General features: G+C 40.6%; 1 protein-coding gene across 4 annotated transcripts in view; it reads right to left on the minus strand.

Annotated features, from left to right (window-relative positions):
* The window catches only part of TNIK (TRAF2 and NCK interacting kinase), a 436,634-nt gene that overhangs the window by 41,386 nt on the left and 369,905 nt on the right, over positions 1 to 25,343 (minus strand). For all 4 annotated transcript variants that reach the window (XM_036754967.1, XM_036754966.1, XM_036754965.1 and 1 more), the window contains 5 exons: positions 19,633 to 19,796; positions 14,748 to 14,845; positions 13,757 to 13,780; positions 8,010 to 8,194; positions 1,862 to 1,988 (listed from right to left, as the gene is read on the minus strand). In XM_036754967.1, the coding sequence (XP_036610862.1) occupies positions 1,862 to 1,988; positions 8,010 to 8,194; positions 13,757 to 13,780; positions 14,748 to 14,845; positions 19,633 to 19,796 (598 nt within the window). The remainder of the gene's footprint in view (positions 1 to 1,861; positions 1,989 to 8,009; positions 8,195 to 13,756; positions 13,781 to 14,747; positions 14,846 to 19,632; positions 19,797 to 25,343) is intronic.

Raw genomic sequence — 25,343 nt, forward strand, 5'->3', positions numbered from 1 at the left:
CTTTCTTCATATCCTGGTACTTAGCACAGTGCCTGGCATACAGTAAGCACTTAATAAATATTTGCTGTTGAAGTTGACAATGACATCATTTGACCTTTCTTCTATCTGAATCTGTGGTAAAGAACTATGGTTATTCAATAGGTATTTACTTTAGTATTTATTATCAAAAACGTGGACTTTGGAAATAGGTATGATTTTGGATTCTAAGAGATTAATAGATACTCATTGTCATGGTCTATGACACCTGGCATAAGTATGCCCAAAATGTTAGGGGAGGCCTTTAAAGATATTGTCCTAAATGCAGCTGTCATTGGTTTTGAGACATTAGCAATGCCCAGCCCCTCAGTTTATGCTGATACATGATACTATTCAATTCAATAAATAATGCCTGCCTGCTCTAGGTATGGTGCTAAAAGACCACTGGCATTTAAAGTATATTCCATTGAATGAAACTCTCTCTATAGAAAAATACATCAGCAAGCAATGCAGAACTCTAGAGAAAGCCACCCTTGAATCAACCTCCCTACAACCGTACATCTGCTTTCCCCAGAGATGTTGTCTGGCTCTTTCCAGGTATTCCTATCTATCGCTAGCTGCCCGGGGTCAAATAGCCAGCACATGTCTGTCAGGACTTGAACCCAAGTTTTCCTGACTCCAAAGCTAGTCTGTGCATTGTCTCCATCTCTGAAATGCATTCTCTCCTTTATTTCCATCTGTTAGAATCCTGGGTGTACTCAATCCTGGGTTTTCTACATGAGACCCTTCCTGGTGTCCTTTGCTAACAGTCCCTTTCTCTTTCCCCTCCCCCAATTACTTTGTATCTCTTTTAATATATTTATACATACTTATGTGTCTCCATCACTTCCCCCTTCAGTACAATGTTAGCTCTCTGAATGCAGGTATTGTTTTATTTTTGTCTCTATTTCCAGTGCCTAGCAGAGTGCCTGACCCAGACCAGGTGCTTAATAAGTGCTGCTGACTAATTGATATGGCTTCTTTGAATACTGGTGAAAGGAAAGGGAATTTATAGACAAGCGTGAGAAAATATCCCTCTTTCTTAAACTATTAGTTTAAAAAATGAAAATGAATCCTCTGCACATAGAATTTTATATACCTGAGGTTTTACACTCTGCCTGGAGTACCTGGGATGCCTGGTAGTGGTGACTGAGGTAGGGTGGACTGACCACTGGTGGGTGGGTTTGGGGGTCGGCAAGGAGTGACCCTATTTGTTCATTCACAGCCTGAGAAGATGGCCAGCTTGGAGAACATGAAAACTGCGGTAGACTTTTTTTTTTTTTGCTGAGGAGGTGAGGGCAAGTATGTAGCCTGGTAAACTAAATGATGTGATTGGAGTCTTAAAAACCCCAACAAAACCACATCTGCGCTAAGGTCAGTTCCATCAGACACCTTCAATAGCTCTCTGCAGTTGGTCTTTTCAGCAGAAGCCACTGAAAGGGTACAATTTTCCTGTTCAACTAACTGGATAACTCTTCCTTCAAACTACTGGCTGTCTTCAGTAAACAGATAAGAAAGACTTTGAAAAAAGACGGAATGGGGTCAAGAAAGGCCCAGCTGTCCCTTTTTAGGGACTTGCTTCATTGCTGTGAATGCTTGCTTCATATCCCCAGGCTCCAATTCTGCATTCACATATGCATATCTCCTGCAGAAGAATGGGGTGCATGGTAATTAAATCATGCTGTCAAAGCATAGAGGGATACGGCAGAGAGGGAGGAGGACAATTAAAACTGCTCATCCATTTCCGAGTGGCCTTTTCTCTTTCCCTTTTGTGCTTTCACAGTCTGTGACAACTCTGAGATAAAACCGCATACATTTTCCATATATATTTCTCATCCCAACTTACCTCTCTTATCATTAAGGTTCCTTCTCTTGAAATACTGCTAAATGTGTCTGCGTGAGAGGTCTCCAGGCCATGGGTTCCAACCATCGCCATACTGTACTGTTCATTACTTGCTGGAGCTCCTGTGGGTCTGCCAGAGGGGAGGGAGCAATATTTATGATTACATTTTCTTCTAACTCACATGCAGTAAATAACTTCTTCTAGTCCTAGAGTTGACTGTTATGGCAATGAGGATGGCAGAAAACCCAATTAAGTGGGGTTTCTGTTAAGTGGGATGCCAGTTAGGCTTTTTTCAACCAGCCCTCTTAGCTATAGCTAGTTAAGCACAGCTGTGGTTGGCTTTTGTGAGACTTAATGCTAGTGCCAGCTTTATAATACAGTGTGGAGAGAGAGCATAAGGTCTTCTTGAAAAAAGTCCATCAGTTAACAGTCAATAAACATTTATTAAGCACTTACCATGTTCCAAGCACTATGCTAAGTATTGGGGATACAAAGAAAGGGGGAAAACCAGTCTCTGCCCTCAAGAAACTAACATTTCAATGGGGGAGATGATGTGTAAAGTTGAGCAGAGACTGGAACTGTTTCCTTTGTGTGCCCTGGAGAACAAAACACAGTGCCCTTTACACAGTAGGTGCTCCCAAAATGATGGCTAACTGGCCATAGCATATGCTGTGCTCTTCACATAGTAGGTACTTTAAAAATGGCGACTAACGGTCGTATCATATGCTTTGGCCTTCACACAGTAGGTCCTTGAAAATGGTGACTGACTAGCCATAGTATAGTCTGAAGAACTAAAGGATGCGGGATGACTTATTTGGACTTAGAATCACACAGTGACAATCCCCATTTTACGGTGACTAGCCCATAAATTTAGAGCTGAAAGCACCTTGGAGGCCATTTAGTCCAAGGCCCTCATTTTATTATTGAGAAAACTGAGGACCGGAGAAGGCAAAGTTGCTCAAAGTCACATAGATAGTGAATGGTCGAGTCAGGATTTGAACCCATTTGGACTGTGACTTCAAATCCAATTTCTTTCTACTCTAGCCCGTGGTCACATGGCTAGTAACTGGCAGTCAGGGTTTGAACCTGGGTCCCAGGATCATAGATTTTAAAGCCATGAGGTACATTCTAAACCAACCACTGTGCTGTATGCATGAGGAAGTGAGGCAGAGAGCAGCTATGCCCTTGCCCTGGCTGACACAACATCCAAGGATACTGCATCTCTAGCCCATTCTTCTCTTCCTATTATACCATGACATGTTTATGACCAAAGGACCCATTTTATAGGTGGGTAAGCTGGGAATCAGGCAGAGGAAGCAGCTTGGCTGACTATGGACGATCAGGACTAGGCCTCCTGCCAAATTTCAACCTGAGTCTATACCACATTAGTACCAATCTCTCTTCTGTAACAGCAAAAGGAGATGAGTGTTTAGGGGATGGGTTACTCCATTGGATCTCCTCATGGCCACATTAGTCTGGGTCTTTATTACAGCTAGATATCTTTTGTTCAAGTATTCATTTAACAAACATGAAATGTCTATCAGGTGCCATTTTAACCTCTTGTCTAGTCCCTTGGATCCAAGGTCATAGAAATGCTTTTTAAAAAATCAGAATCATAGAAATACTGCAAAGAACAAGTCTTTTTCATGACTCCTTTGAGCACAAAGAAGAAACATTTCAGGGATATCAAACCCAAGACTGGAAGGAGTTTGTTATCAGAGGCAGCTAAATAAGGCAGTGGATAGAGCTCTGGACCTGAGTTCAAATCCAGCCTTGGGTAGCTAATCGCTATAGGACTCTAGGCAAGTCACTTCACCTTTGTCAGCTTCAGTTTCCTCATCTGTAAAACAGAGATAGTAATAGTATGTACCTCCCAGGGTTGTTGTGAGGACCAACCAGATGATGTTTGTAAGGTGTTTTGTGAATATTTAAGACTCCTTGTTGTCATCATTATCGTTACCAGTGAGAAAAGAGAATGCAGATAGTCCAGACAGAGCACAGGCAATTATGTGAATTTGGAAAATAAGTTCCTAAGTGTGTCTAATTGCTTATAGCCTTCCATTTACAACTAATATCTAAAGACCTGCCTGCTGAGCAAGTTTTCACGATGTCAGATGGGCTGTCCCTGCCTCTTTCTTCCTACCCGACCTCCCCTTTGATGTCTTATATATCATTTTATCCACATGGGGGAACTCCTGGTGTGGAAAATCTTTTCCCTGATGCACAGCAGTAAGTGCCTTCCTATTTGATAGAATTGCCTGGGGGATGGTAACTTGTTCTTGACCACAGCCCGGAAGTAACAGAGGCATGGCCTGAACCTAGGTCTTCCTATCTCCGAGGCCAGCTCCATCCACTAGCCACAGCACTTCTCTTTATAGTGTCACCTTTCCCTATGAAGCCACAATGGCAGGCATAGATGGATGGGCCATTGGGAGGCACCCCATATTTTAGGAACATTGGCTGACTGTTCCCACATTGAATATGCATCTCCCTAGAGAGAGAAGAATGACCTGTTTTCTCAGGATGGCTGTGGCTATGTCCATCTGATTCAGGGGCAGCCCCGGGCACATCACGCTGAGTGGCTGAACAGTGGGGGTTCGACCATCCCAAGTATTATTAAATTTCCACTTGGATTTTGATGGTATAGATGCATCACAAAGGGACTGCCATTGAGGCAAGTGATTTTCCTTGGCCTGGAATGTCTATTAGCTCTGTTCTTGACCAAGACAAAAGCCTAGTCTTTGGACATGACGCACAAAAAATGCCTTTGCCACCCACTCTAGTTCATACTGAGCTCCCTTGCCTTCAAACAGCCTCAGCACTTAGTGTCAACAGCAATTGTTCAGGCAGCTAATCACATACTATCTTTTATTGCTAATGGAAAGATCCTTGTGCATGTCTTGTCTGTTCAATTCACCTGAGGGCTCTGAGAAGGCAGGGACTTTGGCTCTTTTGTGTCTTCTATTACCCCATAGTACTTGCAGCAACATCAGACCTTAGTAAGGCTTCAGTGTTTGTTGAATAAACAATAGTACATGAGTCATGCGCTGTACAAATAGGTTTATGTTGATTTCCAATTATATGTATGAATGTGTGTGTATCAAGTGCACAGGGACGTTTCCCTAGATCACAGAGAATTTGCCTTCATCAAGAGTTCATTTGATGGTGCCACAAATGCCATTTTTTGGGATCTATTCTAAGTAGTAGTATTCATTTCCATACGAGATTTGATTAGATGCAGTAGATGGGAGTGTTGACTCATAAAATACCTTTTTGAGGACTAACTTGTATTTACTAGAAAGAATTTTTATTTATTTATATATTTCCATAATATTTATTAGGCCACTGGATAAATCTACAATTATAAGGCCTCTTATCTTTCTCTCAAGATCATCTCTACCTACTAGGTAATACTGAAGACTGATTTTATCAGTATAGGATTAATCTGCTTTGTACGTATACATTTGTTTAGTCATTGCAGTGTTCAACTCTTCATGACCCCATTTGGGGTTTCCTTGGCAGAGATACTGGCGTGGTTTGCCATTTTCTTCTCCAGCTCATTTTACAGATGAGGAAACTGAGGGAAACAGGGTTAAGTGACTTGCCCAAGGCCACACAGCTAGTGATGGTCTGAGGCTAGATTTAAATTCAGGAAGATGAATCCTTCTCCTCTTCTACCGTCTGCAGTTAACCAGAATTTGTTACTCAGTTGTCTCACCAAATTGAGGTACTCTAAGATTTGAAGAGGAGCGCTATCCAAATCATGAAATTATTCCAACTTGCACTGGGATCACATTGTTTCTATCATATGAGGATCAGCCATTTTATGCGATTCTTTAAGTGAACTCTGCTGGTTTTTAGTTACTTCAGTAAAAATGGAATTCCAAAATTATTTCTAATTCAATTTTTAGTTTATTTTCAGATCCCAATTCTCTCCCTCCTACATCCACCCACCTTCTATTGAGAAGGCAAGAAAAACAAAACTTGTTATTGACATGGAAAATCAAGCAAAAAATTCCCACGTTAGCCTTGTCCAAGGGAAAAAAAACCTTGATCAGGTATGCCAAAATACTGTTGTTTCAATTAGATAATGACAATAAAAGACCCGAAAGAGTGTGGTGGATCCAGTGCCAGGCCTGGAGTCAAGAAGATTCACTCGTCTTCCTGAGTTCAAATCTGGCCTCAGACACTCACTAGTTGTGTGACCCCTGGGCAAGTCATGTAACCCTGTTTGAGTCAGTTTCCTCACCTGTAAAATGAGCTACAGAAGGGAGTGGCAAACTACTGCAGTATCTTTGCCAAGAAAACCTCAAATGGGGTCATGAAAGTTAGACATGACTGAAAAATGACTGAACAAAAAAAATAAAAGACACAAATAGCAGCTTGTTTAGTAAGAAATCAATTAATTATTTAGATGTTGCACCTACATGCTTTTTATAGATTGACTGCGTCTTGGTCGGAACGGGTGAAAGAGTCCATGTAGAAAAACTCAGAACTGAAAACCAAAGTCCTTTCCACAGCTTACCTGGTACATGCTCATTCATATTCTACTTGAAGACAGAGGAAGAGGTGTGTCTTTTCCTAATTGCAGGGGCCTTACATCAGCCCTAAATTGACCTCCATAATTTCTAGCCATTACTCCTACTTCTTTCCTTTAGGGCTGAACAAAACTAACCCCTCTGTCACGTGGCAGCCCTCCATATACATAAACACAGCTCTCATATTCTACCTTTCTCTCTTCCCAAGTTAAATACCTTCAATTCTTTCAACTGATTCACATGGCCCTTCACCATCCTGGTTGCCTTTCATCTTGTTAATGCCCTTCCTAAATTGTGGCCTTCAGAACTGAACACAGTACTTTAGATGTAGTCTGAACCATGTGGAGGAGAGTTTCAGTGACCATCTGCCTTACTCTAGGCACTATCCCTCCCCTAATACATCTTAAAATCCCATTAGTATCTGTGGGTGCCATAGAAAGTTCTTGACTTATTCTGAGTCCACTAAAAACTTCAGATTAGAAAATGGAGGCCAAGGAGGTTAAGCAACTTGCCCAAAGTCACATATGTCATAAGCTTCGGAGGCAAGACTTGAACTCAGGTCCACTGACTCAGTGCCACCCAAGTGTAAGCTCAAGACATATATGCTGGGCTTCCTGAGGTCTTAATGACAACACACTGAAGATCTAGGTGAAGATCTAGATCTAGGTGAAGATCTAGATGAAGATCTAGGTGAAGATCTAGATCTAGGTGAAGATCTAGATCTAGATCTAGGTGAAGATCTAGATCTAGATCTAGGTGAAGATCTAGACTCTATGTTGGGGCAGCCAGGTGTCACAGTGCTTGGCCTGGAGTCAAGAAGATCTGAGTTCAAATCCTACCTCAGATATGCATTAGTTGTGTGATGTTGGTCAAATCACTTAATCTCTATCTGCTTCAGTTTCCTCAACTATAAAGTGGGGCTAATAATAGCACCGACCTCCTGGGGTTGTTGTGAGGCTCAAATGAGACAACCATCGTAAGTCACTTAGCACAATGCCTGATGTAATAAGAGCTATATAAATGATAACTATCATTATTATTATTATTGTTATTGTTGTTGTTGAGGGGGGAAGGCAGGGCATTTGGGATTAAGTGACTTGCCCAAGGTCACACAGCTGGTAAGTGTGTCAAGTGTCTGAGGCCGCATTTGAACTCAGGTCCTCCTGACTCCAGGGCTGGTGCTCTACTCACTGTGCCACCTAGGTGCCCCTATCGTTATTATTATTAATTATTACTACCACAACAGGACAGGAACAGCTTCCTCCCTGATGGTATTTGAATCCCTCCCCATTCTTTCAGGTGTGTCTTTGTTAGACGTCATAATGTCTCAGCAGTCCAAAGTCTCGGTTTCATACCTTCACTTGCATAAATGATATGTCATCCCAGAGCTCCTGTCTACTGAAATACAAACATCTAAAGAGATGGCAAATTTGTAAAACTGTGAATTTCTTAGAAGAAGCAAATATAGGCAGTCAACTTCCAATTCCTTGCTTTTTCCCCCTTCACTTCAGAGGCATAACCCTCTCTTCACCTAAATGAAAAGCAAAAGTAAATAAAATAATAAAAAATTAATTAATTAAAAAAATAAACAAACAAAGTACAAGTCATCTTACATGAGCCTGGGGATGTCGCTGACGGGTACTGTCCCATCATGCGTCTCACTCTCTCCATCTTCTTCCTCTTCTTCACTGCTTTCTGACTCCTCACTGGAAGAAGAATAATCAGTCACCTTCTTCAGGGGCCGGTTAGTTTCCTCAATTCGGAGTTCCCTTAATTCTTTGGCTAGTGCAGTCAGGTCCTACAAAGAAAGAGTTTGACCTCCATGTGAAACATGTCGGGGCCCAGGAAACGACTTGAGCTGTTTGTGTCTCACTGAAAGCCAATGTTATAGCATGAGCAACGAGGAAAGAGCTCTGGAGAATTGTTAACAAACATAGTGACTGGGCTAGAACAAATAGAAACCATGTTTGTAGAGTGTGAAAACAAAGGAGGGAGAGATGAAACAAATTTTATATTTACCCCAAATCAATAGCTTGATTATGACTGCTTAGCTCTAAATATCCATGTTCTAGGTGGGCATCAAATATTCTTTTATATTTACATATTATGTATTTGTATTCTTTTATCTGGGAAAAATGAAGTTTAGTTACCATCAGGGTAAACTGGAATATACTATGGGATAAGAGACACTTCCCTTCCCAACACTTTAGGGCTATCACTCAGAGCCTCTCTTAAGGATGGCTTTTTCCCAAACGTGAATGCTATGGTACAGAAAGCAATGAGATGGAACTACACACAATGTTCCATCCATGATGATGACCAATATAGAGTGGAAGAGCCAGAACAGACCATGAAGCTACTTGGTCCCCACCAAACCTAAGTTCTTTAAATTTATAGACACTGCTTTGATTTCGTCAGGAGGCAAAGCAGAGCATGCCTTCAAAGAAATGGAATAAAGATTCCTTTTTTTTTTCCAACAAGTCCTCTAGAAAAGCCTGGCTGACAATACGTAAGTGAGAAGGGTAAACACAAGTTTTTCAAAAGATGGAAAATTATTCAGTTTACCATGACTCTGATGAAACCATGTAGCCTGCTGTGAAAGTGTAGCATTTAAATAGGAGGGGCATTGCAGGCAGTGTGTAGAGGTTGGGAGAAAAAGAATCTATTATCTAACATGCTTTTATAGCAATGCAAAAAAAGGGAAGCAAATCAGCAAAAAGCATGACCATTCTGACTTGCATGGGTTAGACCGCCTATGGAACAAGGCATGCAAATAATGGAAGAAGCATGTTGATTGTCAGTCTTACCATTCCTCCCTATATTAGTGACCGATGTAGGCACCATTGTATTCGGTCAGAGATCAGGGATTAGGGAGAAAGAAACTCATTGAAAAATCCTCAATTTTACAATTCCCCTAGGGCCATATTCTCTCTTCATTGCAATCCATACATGTCCAATTGGCTGATCTAAACACGTGTAGGATTACAGTAATGAAGTCCATCTGAGACATCTTAAAATCCATCCCTTTGGCATTAGAGGAGATGGCATTTGGCAATGGCATCCATTATCACTGGACATAGAATTTCTTTTAAAAAAAGATCAGTGGAAATATTTATATGACAAGTGTTGTTATATTTCTTAAGATTGAGAAAATAGAGCACTTGGGTGGTATCGTTTGGTTGGGAATCTTAGGATGGCCAGGTTTAAAAATGATTCAACCATGTCCTTAAGTGCAATGGTCATCTCTTTCTAATTTCATATCAATGTTATAGAAAGCTTTAGAGATTCTTCAGTTTGCTTTGGAGACACACTCAAATTGAGATACTCTACAAAGTGAAGATTCTAAAAGGGAAGCCCGGAGGAACTGCCAGATACAGGGGTATCATCAAAACAGTCCTTTAAAGTGTTCAGTTATATTTAAATGTAATGGCTTCTATTTTAGGAAAGAGCTATAGCAACAATATAGAATATAGAAAAGAAAACAGAAACAGAAAATATTCCCACTGAGAACTGAGGAGATATTTTTTTAAATAGTAACTCAAAATTAGAAGGAGCCTCAGAGGTCTTTAGCCAAAACTATAGCTGAACAACGATGCCCTATACAATTTATCTTAGAAGTGGTCATCCAGCCTTAGCCTGGTGATCTCCTTTGAGAGGGAGCTTAGTGTCTCCCAGGGCAGTTGGTTCCATTTTGGGATAGCTCTGATTATTAAGAAATGTCTCTCCTTATGAAGTCTAATGTCCCTTTCTGCAATTTTCATATACTAGTCTGTACTCTTGATAACTCCCACTTGCTCATCTTTCTCCAAAGGAGAAGAAACTGAAGAATCTTTAAGTGAATCAGAAAAATGTATCGAAGCAGTAGAATGTACAAAGGAAGTATGATGGGGGAGAAGATCCTCCAAGTCAACACTATATGATAAAACAAGATTGAAAATAGTTGTTTTTGCTCTTTGACAAGCAGGTTAATCCTGTGCTAAGTTACAGAGTATGTACCTAGGATGATATTTTTTATTAGAACAAAGAGAGAATATGGTTTTAAAAAGTTTACCTATAACGCCAATAACCATATTAGTCAAACTGGAATAACATCAATTGCCATGACAATCAATTATTTAAATCCATTCTAAAAATTTTCCAATGTTTGGCATTCCTTAAAGTTGGAAATTCAAAAACTAACAGAATTTAAAAAAGAAGGACCTCTATTGTTTAAAAATATTCTTTTTAGTCACCCAAAGTCTACTGATTCAGCACGCAGCTTTTAAAGAACTCATGCCTTTTCTTAAAATTCTAATTCTTTTAAAATTGTAGTTGAGGTTGGGTTTGTAGTTCATAAGAGCACATGCCAGGAGCGAGAAGGGGCCATGGGTCTTGGTCATCATCTAATCCAAAGTAATCATTTTATAGTTCAGGGAACTGTGGTCCAGAGAGGTTAATTTACTCACCCAAACTTATAAAGATAACAAAGTTGGGATTTGAACCTAGATCCAATGACTCTCAGTCTAGTGTTCCTTCCATGATACCACATTGGTATCCTTCTTACAACTTAAGCTTTCCCTTTCCTCACTGTACCTGATAATTTGGCTTCTGGGGTAATTAGAAATTGTCTTTGGTAAAATACCAAAAATCACCATAGAAATTATTTCACAGTTTTCCTGGGAAGTTCTCAGACTCCAGTACCAAGTTCCCTGTCCTCCCTCCTTTTGACCCCCCAAATAGAACTGACCACTCAATGCCATCGATCTAGCTATTAAACCAAAAGTTTGTGTATCCAAATCACTTTTCCTAATGTCTTCAGGCCAGTTATAATAACAATGCGATGTGGAATTAACATTCTGGCCTTAGAGGTCTAATACTTTGACACTTACATTTTCTCCAGATAATGAGCTTTTGTAGGTTTTATTGCTTGACCGCCCCAGGCTTAGGGCAGGGAAAAAAGGATTTGAAAGAGAAATGAAAGTGCTATTTAATAGGAAAAGTATTTGTGATTTTATTACTGACTCAGGGGAAAATGGCGATTAAAAGGTCTTAGATAACCCAATCAAGGCCATTTCGTAGTTTTTAATTGTAAAGTTGTCTTGATTTATCCTTTATAGGATCAATTCAGCGTTACTTCCCAGACTTCATATATAGCCTAACACATGTGAACATTACACCTAAACAGGTGCTGTTTTAATGCCTTTCCATCTGTAAAGTATTATGTCAATTTGTCCAAACAAGATGAGCTATCTTTCCTTTATGTCCTTAGGTGACTGGAATACACACACACACACACACACACACACACACACACACACACACGGTGTGTTTATCATATTACTTATACAGGAAATTTGAAGATCTTGGCCAAGACACTTTCTCTCTCTGGGCCTCAGTTTCCACACCTTTAACAAGTAGGGGTTAAATTGAAAACTAAACTCCAGTTCTTCAATTTTGTTACCATCCTGATTCTTCACCACTGAGGCTCTAGAATGAGGACAATAGAAGCTGATGTGTCCCAGGGAACCCCACACCATAGAATTAATGCTCTGAACCATTTTGCGTCAATTCAACATTATAAACTACATAGAAATTAGTTTATTGAATTATAGATTAGTATCCCACTAAAATGAATGTCCCTGAACTAATTGAGCAGAAAGACCATTAAAAAAATAATTGCTATTATTTCTGAAAAATGAATCAATTACAATTTTTGCATTCCTATTCAAGATGATTATATTTTGTCCATTTTGAGACCTTGATAATAAGTAATTACGTTGTGTTTCCTTTGAAGCTATTTTTTATCTATGTTCATGTGCACAGGCTATTTTCCCAGTTAGATCCTCAAGGATGGGGAATGTTTATGTCTCTGCATCCTTAGCATACTGACAGGCATATGACAGGCATATAATAGGCACAATGCTTGGTATGTGAGAGTGCTTAATAAATACTTGTTGATGGATTGATATAACTAATAGTTCCTGGAGAAGGTGGCCTTTTGTTGTTTCAGTCATTCAGGCACATCTGACTCATGACCTCATAGACCATAGCACGCCAATACCATCCACTTCTTGGCAGAGATACTACAGCTGCCATTTCCTTTTCCAGCTTATTTTACAGATGAGAAAATTGAGGCAAACCGAGTCAAAAGACTTGCCCAAGGTCATAAAGCTAGTGTCTGAGGCCAGATTTGAATTCAGGTCTTCCTGATTCCAGGTCCAGCACTCTATCCGCCAAGCCATCTAACTGCCTACAGGTGGCTAAGCTCTTAATAAACCAACACCAACAATTATGAAGGCAAATGCTTCCAAAGGAAACCCAGTAATCCTACGCTTCTAATCTTTGGGATTTGGGAAAATGGTGTGCAGAGGGTTGCCTTCCTCAAGGTGGTAATCACCTGAGCCAGCCCCCTGGAGTCACTAAATTTTCCTTGAAGCACACACATAGAGCATTATTAGTAGCTGGAATGTCGAAGTGTGTTTTTGCTTTTTTTTTTTTGCTGAAGAAAACTGGTTAGCACTATCAATCAATCAACTAATGAGCATTTGTCATGTGCCAAATGTGTTTTAGGAATTTAGCTAGCATGCATGTTGAGTGTTGGAGTAGGTTTTTTGTTCTTAAATCCAAGAAAATTGATTAGTGCTATTAATCAACGAGCATTTATTGAGTGCCTATTAAATTCTTGGCATATAGTATATATAGGGACAATTTCTTAATGAGTGTTATCTAAATTCTACAGTATACTCTGCTGAGACATGGATGGACACTTGATGGTTTTATAATCTTTATGATCTATATAGCTTTATTTCTGTTAATTACCCAATGGAAGGTGTGGTAGGTCACATGTCATATTTTCAGAAGTAGGAATGCTCATCTGTAAAGGTCAGATGCATACAAACATGCCTCTCCAACATGCCAGAATCACTAAGGGCAGAGATTATAGGAAATCACTGCCTCATTTGACCACATGGTGCTCGGCAGGGTCGAAGCCTCATGCGCCTGTAGCACCTCTAACTCCATGCATCTCAGGCATCTTCCCAAGGCCCGCCATCTCTGCTGAGAGCATGCAGACTGAAACTAACAAAAACCACCAGTTTTATGAATCCAGTTACATTCATTTCCACCAGCTCCCTACCTATACCTGACAAAGTTGTGAGGTTCTCGTGTTGGCCTCTGCATGGTGGGTCTGCATGGCAATTTCTGCAAGTCAGCTATTTGACCTTAAAATGATACTTTTTCCTTGGGCAGACTTTGCTACCTGAGTGAATGAGCTTTCACTCATTTGCCTCTTCTGAGTATCAACATTAGCAAAATCACAAATTCAAATAGTTATAAACCACCACCTTTGACCATGACCAAGTGAAATAAATACATCACTAACCTCATCTATAGCTTTCTTATAGCTCTGCGATAAGTGAAGATTCATCAGCAGCAGAGGAAATAGATCAGAACAGGAAAAAAATCAGAGGAACACAGGAAACAGAATCAGAACAGTTAGAGTAATGCTGTTGAATTACAAAGAAAAGGACACAAGAAAATAGCAATGCATGTTAAAAACAGAACAGCAAACTGATTTTAGCACCAATCTTAGCACACCTTGAACCTCAAAAATATAAACCAAACAAAAAAGGCTTGGATTCCATTACAGAGATTTTGCCTGAGAAAATTTCAAGAAAATGAAAAAGGTACATGGAAACTACTCCTAAATCAAATCCAACTGTTTACTTATTATCTTTGTACTCTGCTTTCTGTGAAGTGACTTGCCAAATGGGCAGTAACAGGAGAAAAAGAGGAAGAAATTGTTCTGTGATTTATAATTAGAAATAAGCAGATCATGCAGCTTTTCCTCCTTCTATTCATTTTGAAGATCGTAGGGGCCAGAGATCACATGGACAAATGGAGTCCATAGATTATTCCTACATTACATTTTGGCCAAGAGTTTCAACATCCCCCCCCAATCAAACCTTTTTACCAGAAAGATAATGATGAGGTTTTTTTCCCCTTTTCATTTCCAATCTCTGATAGACATGCTAATAGGCAACAAAAATTCAAAGACAACAAAGCTGAAGAAGTAATCAACAACAAAATTAGTTTCTTGACTTATCGAGATGGGGTTGATGTTTTTGACTCTCCTGCCCCCACACTTTTGATGAGTCATTAGTGAAGATTTTAGCTTATCAGAAAGAGCGAGAGAGACAGAGCGAGAGCGAGAGCGAGAGAGAGCGAGAGAGAGAGAGAGAGAGAGAGAGAGAGAGAGAGAGAGAGAGAGAGAGAGAGAGAATATCCTCAACTACACTTTTGCATGAGGGAAGGAAGAGATAGGAGAGAAAAATAAAGGGAAGAGAGAAAAGAAGAGGAAGAGAAAAACTCACAGCTGGTCGACCAGGCCGAGTGATGTCCCTTGATTCTTCTGGCTTCACCTTGGGAGGCTCATGAGGAAGCACAGGTGATCCTTCAGATTTCGTGTTAGCTGAGAGAGAAAAAAAAGACAGAGAACAGGGAAGGTGGTCATGAAATGCTGGGTGGCTCATAGGTTCAGTAAAGACAATTGCTTAGATGATTCTTCTTTCTCTTCTTTTTTGTCATTGAATATTTTCTTGAATACTGATAATATTTTTTTCAATAATAGACAGCCAGGTGGCTCAGTGGATAGAATGCTGCATCTGGAGTCAGGGACCTGAATTCAAATCCTGCCTAAGAAATTTATTAGCTGTGTGACCCTGGGCAAGTAACTGAGCCACTATTGCCTAATTTTCTCCTTGGCAAAATGGGGGTTATAATGGCATTTACCTCACAAGGTTGGTTATGGTGAGTATAAAATGAGTTAATATTTGGAAAGCACTTTGCAAACCTTGAAATGCTATAATACTATTAAAATAATGCTATTAATAATAATAATAGTTGTATGTTATTTTAAAGTTTGCAAATTACAAATATTTTGTATGGAATGCTGTATAAAAGCTAGCTATTATTACTGTTACTAAGTGCTAACATTTATAAAGCCTTCACTTATGTAATCTCTTTTGATTCTCTCAACAACCCTGTGAAGGAGGTATTATTTCTATCATTATTGTACAGATAAGGAAACTGAGTCTGAGAGAGGTCAAGTGACTTGCTCAGGACCACACAACTAGTAAGTCACTGGGACAAGATTCAAACTCAAGTCTTCTTGACTCCTAGAACAACACCACACCACCTAGCTGCTGCCTTCTGGCCAAATGACCAGGCTCCAATCATGGCCCTTCTCCCATCACTAGGACTATGTCCATGGTCTCAGGCACTCGGTCCATTTGGTAGAAAGTGGGGGGAAAAGCCAAATCTGTAGAGGGGAAAATCAGATAATCCATTGATGGCATCAAGGCAATGAAGCAAGTCAAGATTCTCTGCAATACTTCTGACTCAAACATCCACCCACTGAGAAAGCTGACTTACTCTTTGGGGGCGTGTGGGGAGATAACCCTTCTGTTATTAGTCATGGGAATTATCAACTGCAAATAGTCTATGTTTAAAGTCATTTTAGTCGCATGAAATTGAAATACTAGGACTCAGGAAAAGCCCTTGTTTGTCAGGTAGAGGATGAGGAAAGGGAGGAAGTCTGAGGGGACCTCTGGTATTTGAGCCACAGTGAGTCACAGGGAGCAAGCTTGGTGGGCGAATCTGGTTCGTTACTTTCCTCAACTCAGGTCCTTCCTTTAGAACTCTAAACTCTTGACATTGTGATGGGAATTAGTACTGTTGGTGGCAAGCCAATTTATCCTGACCTCAGTTTCCTCATGTGCGAAATAAAGAGGTTGGACTAAACTGGTTCTTTCTAGATGAAAAATTATGTTTCTAAACCACGGAATCTTAACCTTTTTATGTGTGAGTTGGGGACTCTTCTGGCAGCCTATGCCCTCCTTCTCATAAGGTTTTTAAAGGCACAAAATAAAATACATAGGATTAGAAAGGGAAAAAGCAATGACACTGGAATCCAGTTATCAAAATATTTTTTAAAAAAACAAGTTATGAGCCTGTCTCCTAAAACATGAGCCTAATCATGCCAAATTTTCAGTGACTCCATAGCACCTCTAGGAAACACAGACACAGACACAGACACAGATATGCACACAAATTCCTCATCCTGGTTCTAAAAATCATCCACAATCTGGCTCTCACCTACTTTCCCAACAATACAGAGTACTCCCTTTTTTGTACTCTATATTACAGCTAATCCCAGTGCCCAGCTGTTCCTGGGCTCTGTCTTTTCACATGCTTTTCCCACACCTAGAATGCACTCTTTTCATCTCTTGGAGTCCTTAGCTTTCTTCCAGGCTCAGATAGAGAAACTCCTTCTCTGTGAAGCCTTTTCTTGTCCTCTTAGTTGGGAGTGCTTAGTCACCTCTAGCTGCTTTATATTTACTGTTTGCTGTTATTCAGTCATTTTGGTCATGTCCAACTTCATGATCCCACTTGGGGTTTTCTTGGCAAAGATACTGGAGTATCTTTGGATACTGCCATTCTTTCTTCACTTCATTTTACAGATGAGAAAACTGAGGCAAACAAGATTAAGTGACTTGCTCAGGGTCACACATCTAGTAAATGTCTGAGGCTGGATTTGAACACAGATCCTCCTGACTCTAGGCTTGGTGCTCTATCTATCTATATCTAAGAAACAGAAGACATAAACATGAATGTGCTCTTTTTCTAAATAGAGAATCTATTTTATTAAATAAAATCATAGAATCATAGATCCAGAGTTATTAGGGCCCTCAGAAGACTAGATTGAATCCAATCCTCCCATTGGTAGATAAGGAAACTGAAGTCCCAGGTGGGTCAAGGGACTTGCCCAAAATCAGTTACTAAAGGTCAAAGAGAGGATATGAATCCAGGTCTCCAGACTTAAGAATCAGTTATCTCTTTTCTCCATCACATTGACTTCAAGTGAGAAGAGGCTATGTTACCAATGATTATTCTGTTATCCATGTTGGATAGAAGCAGAATCACTGATCCTACTCTATGTCACCTGTGTTTGTGCAATGGGTAATAATACCTAAGTGAAGCTAGAGTTGGCAGTGGAACTCAACTCCCCTCCCCTCCTCTCTGTTTTCCTCTCCCTTCTTCTCCATCCTCTCCTCTATACTGCCCTCCTCTCTTCTCCATCCTCCCCTATTCCTCCCCTCTCCATCCTCCCCTCTCTTCTCTATCCTGCCCTCCTCTCCTCTTCAATTCACCTCCATGGAACTAGCCTTGAACCAAATAAGAGCACCTGTTTTACTCTTCAAAATGAACCTGAAGACTCTTGCTATTGACCCACCTCAATGGGATGGTCTTAGTTAAGTTGTGATTGTTCCAAATGAAGATGCCAAGGAAGGATGAAATGCTGGTGCATTTTGGGTGGCAGATTGATTTATAAGTAAATCTAAATGCATCAAATGGCACTGAAGAAAGGACTGTCCTTTATCTCTTTGAAAAATTACCTTCTGAAGAAGGTAATTCCAAGAAAGGGAAGTTTGATTAACTGGAAGCAATGGATTGTCACATATAATTAGTCGGACGATATTAAAGTTTTTCTCAGGCTACTTCATTAATGGAAACCAAACAGTGATGAATGACTTAAATTAAATGTCCAGAGATGTGATTTAGTTCTCCCCAACAGAATTTACGGGAACGTTCGAATAATTAATTAAAAAAAAGACTGGGTCTAATTCTATGAATTTTTAAATCCCTGATCAAACTCTGTTTCTAGATAAACACAACATATTGTCAACTATACTTCTAAAAGCTGAACTGATTGTATCCTTTGCAGGATCCAAGAGTCTGTGTCAGCAGCTGGTTGTTACCAGTCATTCTAGCCAGGGTAGGGACTAAAGGGGGAAAGGGATTGCTTTTGCATCAGCATTGAGAAGCTAAAGTGGGAGTAACAGCGGCTGGGGATTTGAAGTCAGAGTTATTCTATTTCCAAAAGAGACAAAAGCTGGATGACTGTTAGGAGTCTCTTATGGTGGGAGACTCTTTTCCAGGTAGGGATTGCGCTAGACGGCTGGCCACTGGTGACCCTGCTAACTTGGTGACTCAGAGGGCTTGTTGTCATCGGCAAATGATGTCATATCATGGTTTGCCAGAAGAAACAATTCAGCTCAACATTTCTAAAACTAAAGCACTCCCTTCCCTTAAGAATGTTGAGCTTTCTTTACACACTTGCATGCACACACACTTTTATACACACACATACAAATACACATATACACACAAATATACACACTCATATATACACTTGCATACAAATACACTCACATTCACACGCATACACACTCATATATACGCACTCACCTACAAATAACATACAATACTCATACATATATACACACACTCACAAATACACTCACATACAAATACACATACAACACCCACATACCTACATATATTCATATATATATACACTCACATACAAATATACACACTCACATACAAATACACACATATACACGCTCATAAATGCAAACTCATATATACACTTATATACAAATACATCACACATTCACACCCATACTCATATATATGCACTCACAAATAACATATTCACAACACACATACATACATATACACACACACTCATATATATATACACTCACAAATGCTCACACTAATATATACACACTCACAAATACACATACAAAACACACATACATACGTACACACATTCATGTATATACTCACATACAAATATACACACTCGCACATATATCCACACTCATACACCCAGAGAAACATTCCCACAGACACATTCATACATAGACGCACACATTTACCCACACCCATACAGATGGACACACATACACATGTAGACACACATTTACTCACACAGACTCACACACTCACACATACAAACACACACTACCAGAATCTAGAATTTCATAGCTCAAAGGAACCTCAGAGACCATGAGGATCTGATCCATTTTATAGGTCAGGAAAGTGAAACCACAGGACTAGAGCTGGAAGGGAAATCACTATAGGTCACAGAAGAAAAACGAAGCCAAGAGAGATGAAGTGAACTGCTGAAGGTCGCAGAGGTAATATGAGGCAGAGTCCCGCTTTGAACCCGTGTCTTTTGACACTAAATTTATCACTGTTTTGCTACATATCCCAGTCCCGGCACAATGTAGGTACTTAATAAATGTGCTCCCATTTCATTCATTCATCCATCCATTCATACACTCCCTCTTTAATATTCTTCCTACTAAACCACATAATGCCACCAGTTAGAAAGCCAATTTTTACCTCGAACTCTGTTCCGTTCACTAGAACCAGCTTGAGATCCTGGCTGGGAACCTCCCTGGGAGCTAGGCTGGGAACTTGGGGTGCTGGAGCTGGAGGAGCTGCCACTGCTGGTCCTCTGCAAGGGACTCTCCAGGATGGGCTCAGTTCTCCGCAGGTCAGGATTGCTGCACAAACATCAGATCGAGAGATGATCTAGGTTACAATTGGCTTGGTTGAGACAAACGAAACCCTTCTCCTGCCAACATGGTATTACAGGACTCTGAAGTTGGTACCGGGAGAAAGGAAAAGCCACATTCTCTGACTCGTAGTATTGAGGTGGCAAAAGGAAGGAAAATAGGCATGTCTACTAAATGAACCTGGCTATCCCATCCTGACAGACCATGGCTCTGACCTGTGATGGCTGTAGATCAGCCATAATGGTCAATATACCTTTGGTTTTATCTAATCAACTTTTCCCAAATGCAGACTGCATCCCTTTTTAAACTTTTTTCTTGTTCAGTCATTCCGATCATGTCTGACTCTTCATTACCCAATTTGGAAATTTTTTTTTTGGCAAAGATACTGGAGTGGTTTGACCCTTTCTCCTCCAGCTCATTTTTACAGATGAGGAAACTGAAGAAGCCAGAGTGACTTAAGTGACTTGCCTAGGGTCACATAACTAGTAAGTGTCTGAGGCCAGATTTGAAATTAGGAAGATGAGTCTTCTTGACACCAGGCCCAGTGCTCTATCCCCTGCACCACCTACCTGCCCCTTTTAAATTTATAGTCTTAAGCAATTATTCAAGGTTCAGAATGGTTAAGTTACCTGTTCAGGGTCACTCGGCCAGTGTCAGAGGTAAAATTAGAACCCACATCTTCCTCCCTCTAAGTTTAGCACTTTATACCCTTCAGCCTCATTTAAAAATTAGCTTAGAATACATTTATTGCATGAAATCAATAGATTAAAAACACGCTACTGAGATAACAAATGTATTTTTTTCTGATCCTTATTTCATCGATCCTATGATTGCCAAGGGGCTGGCTTGCTTCAAATTCTAATGATGTCACAAGTCTAAAGCTTGAAAGAACCTCAGAAGTGATTCAGTATAACTCTCCCATTTTGCATATGAGAGACTAGAGTCCCAGAAAGGTCCCAGGGTCACAGATATGGGGCTCTAAGGGACCTTAGAGACAATCTATCCCAACCCTCTCTTTTTGAAGATGAGGAAAATGAGGCTTAGAATTAAAATGACTTTCCCAAGGTCACACAGGTAGGAAGTGGCAAAGGTGGCATTAGAATCCAGGTCTTCTGACTTGAAATCCAGTGGCTTTTTGATTATTTCGCACTGCCTCATCCCTCCAAGCTCTAATACCCATTCACTCCTTCACTTTTGCTAGGGAAGCTGCCCTCTTGTGAGAATATGCAATTTAATCCCACTTCTCTTCAAGGGGAAGCAACTTAGCATTAATATTCTCAGTCATCAGAGAACAAGCCACAGTTGTTTCCTGAGGGCACTCTCTGGATCTTTTATTGGTACCAAACCTTACTATCTCATTCTCCTAAAGAAACTCCCGATCTACAGAATTCCAAGGCAAATCCTTCTAATACTCACTATTTATACCATTAGTCTAAGAAACATCCTTTTCAAAGAAACCCGATTGTCCAATAAATCTCTTCCTTTCAAGAACCACCCCCCACACACTTTTCTGGTATAACTACCCAGTCCTTATCTTTCTCTTGGTCTCATGTTGTCATTTTTCTCTAATACAGAGCTCATCAGGAATTTGTAGGAGAGTAATCAAATTAGTGGGTGGGCAGGAAGAGGCCAGTCCTAGGAATGCCCTGTAACAGTACTTCTGCAGAAGGTCAGTCAAGCCAACATAACTCCCTCGATGTTTTCAAAAAATTTCTATTCTTGCAGTAGAATTTCCTATACTTGTTCTATTATGAGAAGGATACTGAAAAGTCAAGAGAACGAGATATTAAGTTGAAATACATCTATGTGAATGAGTCATAGCTGAAAAGTCTCCCTACTAAAATATTATTTAGTTCTATCAAAAGGACCAAGTCATTTCTCTGGCTCAGTGAACATTTTTAAGTGTCAGTTATGTGCTAGACACATAGGATACACATACAAGAACAAAACATTCCCAGCCCTCAAGGTGCTAATATTGTACTGGGGAGGTACATGAAAACCAATGTGTACACAGCATGATGGAAATCTTGGAGAGTACTGACAGCTAAGAGGAAGAGAAAGGCCTTTGTAGAAGAGGTGGAACCTTGAAGGAGGGCAAAAATAATGAAAGGTAACAAGAGGAAGGAGTGTATTTGAGGGCAGGGCACACACAAAGGCAAGAGAAGGAATGCCTAGTTCAGAGAAGAGGTGACATTCTTGTTTGGCTGAAACATAGGGTCCGTGAAAGGGAGGCATGAAATCAGGGTTAAAAGGTAGGCTGGAGCCTACCAAGTTTTTGAAGGGTTTTGAATGTTCTTAAATGGCAGACAGAGACGCTTCTATTTTGTAATTTTTCTATGCCTTCCCTCACTATCCCACTCTCCACAATGGGTTTTTCAAATCCTTTCTTCCCTCCTCAAATCCTCCTCTCCTCCTCAATTCCTTCCCTCCTCTCCTCCCACTTTCTCAGCTGAGAACCTTGCTTAATATTTTATACATAATAGTGAGGTCATTCACCATGAGTCCCCTCTTTTCTCCTCTTTCTCATCTCCTATCACTCAAGTGCCTTCTGCCCCTCTCTCCTCCTTTACCTATCTCATGTGATGAGGCAGACTTAATTCTTCCCAAGGCTAACACTATACAAGTGATCCTATTCCTTCCCTCTAATAGATCGCCCCCTCTTTCATCCCCAGTGTCACCTATTTCTATCTCTCTGATGACTGGTTCATTCCCTACAGCCTACAAACACGGCCCTGTCTCCCTCAGCCTGAAAAAAAACCTTCACTCAACCTTCCATCTCCACTATCATCCTATATCTCTTCTGCATTTGTGGCTAGACTCCATCTACACACCTACACTAGGTGCCTCCACTTTTTCTCCTTTTACTCCCTTCTTAACCTCTTACAATGCGTCTTCCAACCTTATCATCCTAACAAAAGCGCTCTTTCTAAAGTTAACAACAATTTCTCAGCTGCCAAAACCAATGGCCTTTTCTCAATCCCCATTCTGCTCAACCTCTCTGCAGCCTTTGACACTACTGATCACCCTCTTCTCCTTGATATTCTCTTCTTTCTGAGTTTTTAGGACCACTGTCTCCTGGTTTGTCTCCTACCTAACAGACTGCTTGTCCTCTGTCTTTTTTCCTGGATCCTTATCCAGGTCATGCCCACCACCACAAGTGTCCCCACAAAGTTCTGTCCCGGGTCCTCTTCTTTTCTATGTCTATACTACTTCATTTAGTGATCTCATCAGCTCCATGGATTTAACCACCACCACTATGCTGATGATTCTCAAATCTACCTTTCCTGCCTCAGTCTCTCTGCTTACCTCTAACCTTCCATCTCCAGCTGCCTTTCAGACATCTCAAACTGCATGACCAGTTGGCACTCAATATGTCCAAAATCTAAACTCGTTATGTTTTCCCCTAAACCCTCCCCTCCTCCTATCTTTCCTATTCAGGCCATTGCCATCCTCTCATTCCTCTGGCTACCAACTTAGGAGTCATTTTGGATTCCTTACTATCTCCCATCCCCCATATCCAAGCTGTTGCCAAAGCCTGTGGATTTCACCTCTGTAACATTTCTCAAATATGCCCCCTTTTCTACTCTGACACTGCCCAATTCTGGTACAGATTCTCATGATCTCATACTTTGACTATTGCAATAACCAGGTGGTGGGTCTGCCCTATTCTCACTCCAAGTGATTGTCTTAAAGTGCAGGTCTGATCATGTCATCTCCTCCCCATCCTCAGTCAATAAACTCCAGTGGTTCCAGAGGTTCTCTATTGCCTACAGGAACAAATACTAAACTCTCTGTCATTCAAATACCTTCATAATCTAGCCCCCTCCCACCATTCTAGTCTTCTCTTACTCTACACCTGACACATATCCTTTGATCTAGGGACAATGGCCTCTTGTCTGTTCCTTGAAGAAGACACTCCAACTCTTATCTCCGGGCATCCTCTCTGGCTGTCCACCAACCTTAGCATCACACACAAAACATTTGTATTTCTGATCACAATTTGCCCCCTCTTTGCTAGACAGACTTCTTGCTAATAACATGTGCCTCTCCATCCCCACTGCTGCCACCTTTGTCCAGGTCCTCATTATCTCACTCTTGGATTACTGCAAAAGCCTCCTAACTAGTCCCCTTGACCCTGCCCCTCCCCCCAATCTTAGAATCCTATTTTTACTTTCCCTAACTTTCCCTAACTACATCTATTTGGATGTAAATTGGCAAGCTTTATCAATTCTACCTTCAAAACATCTCTTGCTCCAGTCAAGAGTATCCTATTGGGTGTCCCTCATTCCAGTCTATGCTGTTCCACCTACATCTTTCATGTAAATATATGAAAGCTGTGATGTTATTAGTGTAAGGAATTTCCAGTCCCTCCACCAAAGCAGATCACAACCTACCTGTGACTTAATAGATAGGTCCTAGGGGGTAGACTGAGGCACAAAAAGGTTAGGTGATTTGTCCCGGAGTCACATGGTTAGACCAGTGGATAGCTGTGAATCTAGGTATTCCTGACACCAAGGTCAGTACTCTACCGCTTATGCCATGATACTTTCACTGTGGTGTGTGTCAGAGTTAGCACTCTGGACTCCAGACATTGCATTTCCAGAGAACCTGAATTTGAATACCAGCAGGGTCTTACTGTTCCTTATAAAACTTGCCAAATAATCTTCCTAATACACAGGTCTAACCAGGTCACTTCCTTGTTCAAAATGGTTAAAATCTTGAAGCTGGAAAAGATTCCAGTAAGTGGTTATTTGGTCTCTACTGGAAGGCTATCAGTGTTGGAGGACACACATATCTGGAAGAATGTGGGTATATTCCTTTTCTTCTGGGAAAAAAATCATTATAGATTCCTGACTGTTGTATTTCTCCCATTAGACTGTAGCTCCTTGAGGGCAGAGTTTATGTCACTTTTCATTTCAGGATCCCCAGTGAGATAAATTACAAATATGGAATTATGAAGAAAGGGAATCAAGGAGGCCACTGGATAAACATGTGACTGGGACAAAGAATGAGCCAATGATATACTCAGAGGGAGGGAGAACTGATGATGAACTCATGTGCTTTGCTGCTACCCATACAATGCCAAGAAAATGAGAGGATGGTACTCAGGACATTGGGTGGCCCCACCCATGGTGGACTTATGGGGGCGACATGTAAGAGAGTGTAGCAATATAGGCAAATATGGATGGATTATGAGCTCTGTCATTAGAAGGACTCATGTCAATTAACCAACTAATTAACAAGCATTAATTAATTACCATTTGTGTGCCAGACACTGTTTATGAAATGAAAGATCCTTTGGAGGATTAGAATACCCCCAGTGCCTAACAGAGTGCCTTGTCCATGGTATGTTCATACTTAATGTCCGTGGAGTGGAACAGGTGCTGGGGTGTGCAGAAGGTGAAAGAGGCTGAAGTCAAGGGGACTAGTTAGGAGGCTTTTGCAGTAATCCAAGAGTGAGATAATGAGGACCTGGACAAAGGTGGCAGCAGTGGGAATGGAGAGGCACATGTTATTAGCAAGAAGTCTGTCTAG

Source organism: Trichosurus vulpecula, chromosome 4, assembly GCF_011100635.1.
Source record: "Trichosurus vulpecula isolate mTriVul1 chromosome 4, mTriVul1.pri, whole genome shotgun sequence".
NCBI classification, from domain to species: domain Eukaryota; kingdom Metazoa; phylum Chordata; class Mammalia; order Diprotodontia; family Phalangeridae; genus Trichosurus; species Trichosurus vulpecula.